The 8,261-nt window shown below is 50.1% G+C and overlaps 1 protein-coding gene across 1 annotated transcript; it reads left to right on the top strand.

The window, feature by feature from the left end:
* Positions 1 to 1,070: 1,070 nt before the first annotated feature.
* Positions 1,071 to 7,976, top strand: LOC122706979 (cytochrome P450 1A2). Its single transcript, XM_043922594.1, has 7 exons — positions 1,071 to 1,201; positions 2,339 to 3,178; positions 3,971 to 4,091; positions 4,560 to 4,649; positions 4,919 to 5,042; positions 6,627 to 6,713; positions 7,418 to 7,976. Exons 2-7 carry the CDS (start codon positions 2,348 to 2,350, stop codon positions 7,713 to 7,715), a joined length of 1,551 nt encoding a protein of 516 aa, XP_043778529.1. The 5' UTR covers positions 1,071 to 1,201; positions 2,339 to 2,347; the 3' UTR covers positions 7,716 to 7,976.
* Positions 7,977 to 8,261: the final 285 nt, after the last annotated feature.

Below are 8,261 nucleotides of genomic sequence, written 5' to 3'. Positions count from 1 at the left end.
AGCCTCTCTTTAGAACATATGATCCTCATCGTATCTTGTTTTCAGACTAAGGACCCAGGCTGGAATTCAGAGGTGGCCAGAACATTGTTGTTCAGTCGCTAAGTCACGTCTGACTTGTTGTGAACCTGTGGACTGCAGCCTGCCAGACTTCCCTGTCCTTCACTGTCTCCTGGAGCTTGCTCAAGCTCATGTCCATTGAGTCGGTGACGCCATCCAACCATCTCATCCTGTTGTCCGCTTCTCTGCCCTCAATCTTTCCCAGCACCAGGGTCTTTTGCAATGAGTTGGCTCTTTGCATCAGGTAGCCAAAGTATTGCAGCTTCAGCTTCAGCATCAGTCTTCCAATGAATATTCAGAGTTGATTACCTTTAGGATTGACTGGTCTGATCTCCTTGCTGTCCAAGGGACTCTCAAGAGTCTTCTCCAACACCACAGTTCAAAAGCATCAATTCTTTAGCACTCAGCCTTCTTTATGGTCCAACTCTCACAACCATACATGACTACTGGAAAAACCATAGCTTCGACTATATGGACTTTTGTTGGCAAAGTGATGCCTCTGTTTTTTAATATGCTGTCTAGGTTTGTCATTGCTTTTCTTCCAAGGAGCAAGCATCTTTTTATTTCATGGCTGCAATCACCATCCGCAGTGATTTTAGAGCCCAAGAAAATAAAATCTGCCAGTTTCCATTGTTTCCCCATCTGTTTGCCATGAAGTGATGGCTAGAACATGCCTATTCCTTATTTGGTTTCACAGGTTGTTGGAGGGGCATTTCGGGAGCCTACCCTGCTGATCAGCCTGGACGGAGTACCCAGGCAGGGTCCCTCCTCATGGGGACAATGGGAAAGTGGTCTGGACTAGCCCAGAGGCTTTCACTCCCAGCACCCTGCCCTGCGTGTGTGAGAAGGAAGCATTCCCTCCTGACTCTGGATCCTGAAAGGAGCTGGATCTTCCTCCCCAGGGACGTAGCACCTACCCCAGCAAGAACTGCCCCCGGGCCTTGGGAGGTAGGTGGAGCTGGGTTTTGTGGCCCAAGGCCAAGAGCTAATCCTTTCAACTTTTTTCGGCCACTTTGCTATCAGGTGACCGGGACAGCAGGGCCAATCTGATAGGGGTGCTCTTTATAAAAGTCCCCTCAGCTGGAGCCAGAAGCTCCGGATCAGCCCCCACAATCCTGCTGACCTCCAGCACCTGCTTCTACAGGTACCTTTCTTGGGCCTCTTTCTTAGCCCTTGGGATCCCCCAATATATATCTGGGGAATCATTGGAGATGGAGGGAAGCAGGGACCCTGGGTTAGATGTAGGAAGCCTGAGTTCTAGTTCTTGCTGCCCAGTTCCAGACTTCAGTTTCCCCAATTTTAAATGAGAAGCTTAGACTGGGCCTCCTCTAGGGACTCTTAGTGTGACTGGAGTGGAGAGGTGGGTAGGGCTCCCCACCTGGCATGAGGATAGCCCTGGCCTGGCTACAGCCCAACCTCAGCCTTCAAGACTGTGAGAGGAGGATTTCCCTGGTGGTCCAGTGGTTAAGAGTCCTCCTTGCAATGCAGGGGATGCAGGTTCAATCCCTGGTCGGGGAGCTAAGATCCCACACGCTACAGAGCAACGAAGTTCATGCACTGCAACTAAGACCCAAAGCAGTCAAGTAAATAATTATTTAAAAGCAGTGAGAGGATGTGAGAGACTTCCCTGGTGGTCCAGGGGTTAGCACTTCCGCTCCAGGGGACGCAGGTTCAATCCCTAGTCTGGGAACTGAGATTCCCACATAATGAGCTGTACAGCCAAAAAAAAAAAAAAGACTGAGAGAATGAGGATTTGTCCTCTCTTTTGTGTCTTAATAAAGAATGCCCTAGGGAAGAGGGTATCAAAAGCCATTTGCATGAGCCCTGGGATCTTGGTCTCATCGCTGTTGTGAAGAGGGGAGCAGCTCCCTGTTTCCAGGGTATGAGGAGGTATCAGCAGGAAGGGTCCCTAGGCAGGCATTCTTTGGCACAATGCCCAGCATACACCCTGCACTGGGGTTTGCAAGAGTGCTTCCCTGTTTTGAAGTGATCACTTCAGCCTCAGAATTGGAAACAGGTGATAGGCAGAGGGGAGGGCCAGGACTGGGAGTTCAGACACTCACACTGGGAATCTCAGGGCTCCTTTCCAGGCCTCAGATTCTGTGATGCACTGTGGATGAGGTCCTGGGATGCAGGACCTATGTAATTTAGTGGATGTAACTCAGTCTTTCTCACTCTGTTTGGCTGGGAACCAAGGACAGAACGTGGGCAAGTGCTTATTGACTGAGTAAACAAATGAATGAGTGGCTCCATCTCACCCCTCCTTCCTCTTCCCCTGCAGTGGGTACAGATGGCATTGTCCCAGCCCAGTCCCTTCTCAGCCATGGAGCTTCTCCTGGCCTCTGCTGTCTTCTGCCTGGTATTCTGGGTGCTCAGGGCCTGGCGGCCTTGGGTCCCTCAAGGCCTGAAGAGTCCACCGGAGCCCTGGGGCTGGCCCCTGCTCGGGCACATGCTGACCTTGGGGAAGAACCCACACGTGGTCCTGTCACAGCTGAGCCAGCGCTATGGGGACGTGCTGCAGATCCGCATTGGCTGCACACCCGTGCTGGTGCTCAGTGGCCTGGACACCATCCGGCAGGCCCTGGTGCGGCAGGGCGATGATTTCAAGGGCCGGCCTGACCTCTACAGCTTCACCTTGATCTCTGAGGGCCAGAGCATGACCTTCAACCCAGACTCTGGGCCGGTGTGGGCTGCCCGGCGACGCCTGGCCCAGAATGCTCTCAACACCTTCTCTGTCACCTCAGACCCGTCTTCCTCGTCCTCCTGCTACCTGGAGGATCATGTGAACAAGGAGGCTGAGGCCCTCCTGGGCAAGTTCCAGGAGCTGATGGCAGGGCCTGGGCACTTCGACCCCTATGGCCACGTGGTGGCATCGGTGGCCAACGTCATTGGTGCCATGTGCTTCGGGCAGCACTTCCCCCAGAGGAGTGAGGAGATGCTCAGTCTGGTGGAGAGCAGCCATGAGTTCGTGGAATCCGCCAGCTCCGGGAATCCTGTGGACTTCTTCCCCATCCTTAGATACCTGCCCAACCCAGCTCTGCAAAGGTTCAAGAGCTTCAACCAGAGGTTCCTGCAGTTCGTTCGGAAAATGGTCCAGGAGCACTACCAGGACTTTGACAAGGTGAGCCCAGGGTGCAGGCAGTATGAGGGCACCTGAGAGTCTGGGTGTGGCCCCCCTCCCCCAGCACCAAGGCAACCACACAGCTGTATGTGGCCAAGGCCCAGGAAGTCTCTGGGACACCTCGGGCCAGCTGTGTGACCTGGAGCCAGTCCCTCTCCCTCTTTGGTCTCAGTTTCCTTCTCAGGGCTGCTCAAAGCCCCAGAGAGGTAACCCCATGCAAGGGGCCCTGGCAGAGCCCACAATGCAGGGTGCTGTTATTAGGAGAAGGCTTTTGTTTTACAGGAACCTGAACCCTGACAGAGGCTAATTCCCAGCTCACATGTCACATTGCTTCCCTGTACTCACACCAACCTCCTCCTGTGAAATTGGACCCCTGGCGTTATTGAGAGGAAGGGTCAATGGAGTATGAAATGATACTTTAAGCCCTACCTAGGGCTGCTACTGAGCTTCCCAGGTGGTGCTAGTGGCAAAGAACCCTCTTGCCAACGCAGGAGACGTGAGCTCAATCCCTGGGTCAGGAAGATTGCCTGGAGGAGGGCATGGCAACCCACTCCAGTATTCTTGCCTGGAGAATCCCATGGACAGAGGAGCCTGGAGGGCTACAGTCCACGGGGTCACAGAGAGTCAGACACGACTGAAGTGACAGCACACACATGGGGCTACTACCAGCTGCTGCCATGAGCTCAACTTATTGCCCAGAGGCCAGCAGGTGGGGCCATAAGGGATGGGACAAGGGACCCCAGCCTTCAACCCCAGGAGTGCTAGGGTGACCCTAAACTTATGCCCCCTCAGAACAGTGTCCAGGACATCATAGGCGCCCTGTTCAAGCACAGTGAAGATAATTCCCAAGCCAGCAGTCGCCTCATCTCCCAGGAGAAGACTGTCAACCTTATCAACGACCTCTTTGGAGCCGGTAGGAGCCAGACCCTTGCCCCTCCATCCCTCAGTGCCTGCTGCTCACCCACAGCCTTGCCCAGCCCTGGGGTCCATCAGACAGCCCATCAACCACAAGTCAGGTGGTATAGGACACAGAGACCAGGCCCAAACTCAAGGTTTGAGCCCAGAAGGTACCACCAACTCCTGGTGAAAGCCCAGCCAAGTCCCTCTCCTCCTCTGGGTCAGTTTCCCCACCTAAACAACAAAGGCTTCTTTGGTCTCTAAGTCTGGGCCCTTGTAATCCCAGCAGCTAAACTTAAAAGCAGTTACTCGAGTTTGTGCAGAGGAGACTCTGCCTCAGCCCTTAGAAAATTCAAGGTGAGGGTCTTTGGGGGAAAGGAAGCAGAGAAAGACAATGCTTGCTACATACATGGTGGGTGCTTGGTAAATACTGCCTTCTCATTCTTGTCTTCCTTTCTTCCTCACCATGCCCCATGTCGTCCAGGGTTTGACACCATCACAACAGCCATCTCCTGGAGCCTTATGTACCTTGTGACAAATCCTAAGATACAGAGAAAGATCCAGGAGGAGCTGGGTATGTGGTGTCCCCCATCCCTCTGGTGGAGGGAAGCCTTGGGGTCCCAGGTCATCTGTTCAATCTACATATAGCTGTTATGTGTCTACTAAGCCCTGGGCATGCAGTTCTGCCCACCCTTGCCTAGAAGATACTGGAGGGTCACTGGGTCTCAGACCTGTAAACTGACACAGTGCCACGTAGGGTGATGCCTGGTATGAATGGGGACGCAGATGCCATGGAGCAGGGGAGACAGCCCCTCAGCCTTCTCTGTCCTCTGTGCTCTGCAGACAGAGTGATTGGCAGGGCACGGCGGCCCCGGCTCTCCGATAGATCCCAGCTGCCCTATTTGGAGGCCTTCATCCTGGAGACCTTCCGACACTCCTCCTTCGTCCCCTTCACCATCCCCCACAGGTGAGGCCTACTTCTTCTGCCTTCACACCCCTGAAGTCTTTGCCCTCTTTGCCCTCCTTCTTCTCAGTCCTGGCCCTGGTCAGACCTTGGCCTCTCCTTCCTGGCCATGACACCAGATTCCTCCCAGACCTTGGCATCTACTCTGCCCCCATCCAGTCCAAACATGATCAAAGTACCCAGCCCTCAGAAGAAAACCAAACTCTGACCTCAGCTCTCATTCACCTCCACTCACATTCTCTCCTTCAAGTATGCTCAACCCAGCCAGACTGGCCTAACCACCCCTCACGAACATGAACCGGTCAGCCTCCAATTTTGCTTATGCTGGAACTTCTGCTTGAAATAACTTCTACCCTCTTCTCTGGCTACCAGAATCCTATCTTATCCTATTCTGACACAAACTTCCCGTCCCCTAGAAGCCTTTCTCGACTCATCCAGCTGGCATAACTTCATTCTGATATTTTGTAGGACTTAGAGCCATTTGTCCTATAGGATTGGGTCCTGGGATGTTAAGCATGTCAAGAGAGTTAGCGAGCACTTACTTCAGCCCATACATTGGTCTAGTTATTCCCAGAGGAAGAGGCCTAACTCCTCAGCCAGACTGGGAACTCCCCAGGACCGGCCCAGACTGCCTGCTTCTTAGCTCCGGAGAGTGGCCAAGGGCACAGTTGGCTACAGGCAAAAGTGTAGTAAACATTTGTTGAAGAACAGGATCCGAGAAAGGGGAAGAACCATCTCAACCCTTCCTTGCTCCTGAAATTCCCTCCGAGTGTACAGTGGGGAGACCACGGTGGGCAGGCTAATGGAGTGGGGTGGAGGTAGGCACAAGAACCTCCTGAGGTGGGCGAGGGGGGCTTCACCCTGGAGACCTTCGGACACTCCTCCTTCGCCCCCTTCACCACTCCCACGGGTGAGGACTACGTGTTCTGCCCTCCCACCCCTGCAGTCTTTGCCGTGTTTTGTCCCCTGCTTCCGGAGAGAGAAATTAGGAGTTTGGGGTTAATGTGTATACAACTATTATATATAAAATAGATAATAACAACAAGGACATACTATATAGCACATAGAGGAATATTCAATATCTTCTAATAACCTATCATGGAAAAAAATCTGAAAAAGAATACCTGTATATCAATTTACAATGTTGTATTAGTTTTGGATATTTGTTTCATCAAAATTTCAGCAAACTTTGAAACAAACAAACTTGTTTCAATTAGTTTCAGCAAAGTGATCCAGTTTTACAAATAAAATTAGGAGTTTGGGATTCAATTTTACAGATAAAATTGAATTACTTTGCTGTACATCTGAAACTAATGCAACATTGTAAATTAGCTATATGTCAAATTTTGGACTTCCTCAGTGATCCAGGGGTTAAGACTCTGCCTTCTAGTGCAGGGGATGTGGGCTCAATCCCTGGTTGGGGAGATAAAGTTCCACATGCCACAGGCATGGGGCCAAAAAAAAAGTTTTTAAAAGATGCCAATAATTATATGCCAGTTTTTTTAATGGTTAAAAAAAAAACAACCCTCCCAGTGACACCTCAATTTTCCAGCCCCTGAACCTGACAAAGCCCTCTTCCCTCCTTAGCACAACAAGGGATACAACACTGAATGGCTTCTTCATCCCCAAGGAACGCTGTGTCTTCATAAACCAGTGGCAGGTCAATCATGACCCGTGAGTACACAATCCCCACTGAAAAATGTGTGATGTTCAGCAGTCAGGAAAGCTGTTTGTCCCCCTAGGAACTGGTTACAAATAAAGGAACGGTGCCTCGGTGGCTAGTTAGCCTGCTCTAAGGGATAAAATATAGGTCCATGTTTCTCAAACTTTAGTGCATTGACTAGGAAGTTGGTTATAGACTATGGAGCTCTATACCCCAACGTCCCGCAACAGGAGGTAAGGTGGATTACCTCAGATGATTCTGATGTGAATGACTTAAGGACTTCTTTGGATAATCCCACTTTAGTCTATAAGTAGAAGGATCATATAATTTACCATCCAAACTAGGGCCCTTCTGAGTGTAAAAAAGGATGCTATCAATAATTACTACAAAACCATAAGCATAAACGAAGATGGACTGTTGGTTCCCCTTGTATATTGAGTAGGATAGAGAAGGATAAACTAACTTCTTTTAGTTAAAGTATGATCTCTTTAAAATAGCAAGTTACTACTAAAAAGCACTATTTCCAAGGCTGGTGATTTTAGAGAGAGCTATGTAAAGAAACAAGCATCAGAAAACAGTTTGGCTCCTTTCTCCACTCTCCTTTCATCGCTCTATTAGATAGATCTATTCTAACACAGAAGTCCCCCCCACCCGAGGCCTTTCCCCTGCAGGGTCTCCCCACCCAGAGATTCCACTTCCTCTGTTCATCTTGCAGGAAGCTGTGGGGGGACCCATCTGAGTTCCGGCCAGAGAGATTCCTCACGTCTGATGGCACCGCCATCGATAAGATCTCGAGTGAGAAAGTGTTACTCTTCGGCATGGGCAAGCGCCGGTGCATAGGGGAGGTCATGGCCAGGTGGGAGGTCTTCCTCTTCCTGGCCATCTTGCTGCAGCGGCTGGAGTTCAGCGTGCCGCCAGGTGTGAAAGTGGACCTAACCCCCACCTACGGGCTGACCATGAAGCACGCCCGCTGTAAGCATGTGCAGGCACGGCTGCGCTTCCCCATCAAGTGAAGAAGCTGCCGGCCTTCCGAGGCGGAGGGAAGGGAAGGGTGGGGGTCTCTGAGGAACCCTTGTTTCTTTTCCTTTCTTTCTTTTTAACTAACAGCTATATATACCATATAATTGTAGCCCAATTGTACTTCAAAAAATAAACAACCTCATAGAAAGAGATTAGATTTGTGGTTACAGTGGGGGAGGGAAAATTTGAATGAAGGTGGTCAAAAGGCACAGATTTCCAGTTATAAGATAAATAAATAAGTACTAGAAATGTGATGTATAATGTGATTAATATAATTAACACTACTGTACATTATATATGAAAGTTGTTGAGAGTCAATCCTAAAAGTTCTCATCACAAGAAATAATTTTTTTCTATTTCTTTACTTTTGTATCTATTCAAGGTGATGAATGTTCAGTAAACTTATTGTGATAATCATTTCATAATGCTTATAAGTCCATCATTATGCTGTATACCTTAACTTATAGAACGCTATACGTCAGTCATATCTCAACAAAACTAAAAGAAGAAAGGGGCAGAAGACATGGATAGACAGTTCT

Source organism: Cervus elaphus, chromosome 13 (assembly GCF_910594005.1).
Source record: "Cervus elaphus chromosome 13, mCerEla1.1, whole genome shotgun sequence".
Taxonomy (NCBI): domain Eukaryota; kingdom Metazoa; phylum Chordata; class Mammalia; order Artiodactyla; family Cervidae; genus Cervus; species Cervus elaphus.
Note: the sequence above shows the minus strand (reverse complement) of the source record. Positions and strands in the feature narration are given on the sequence as shown.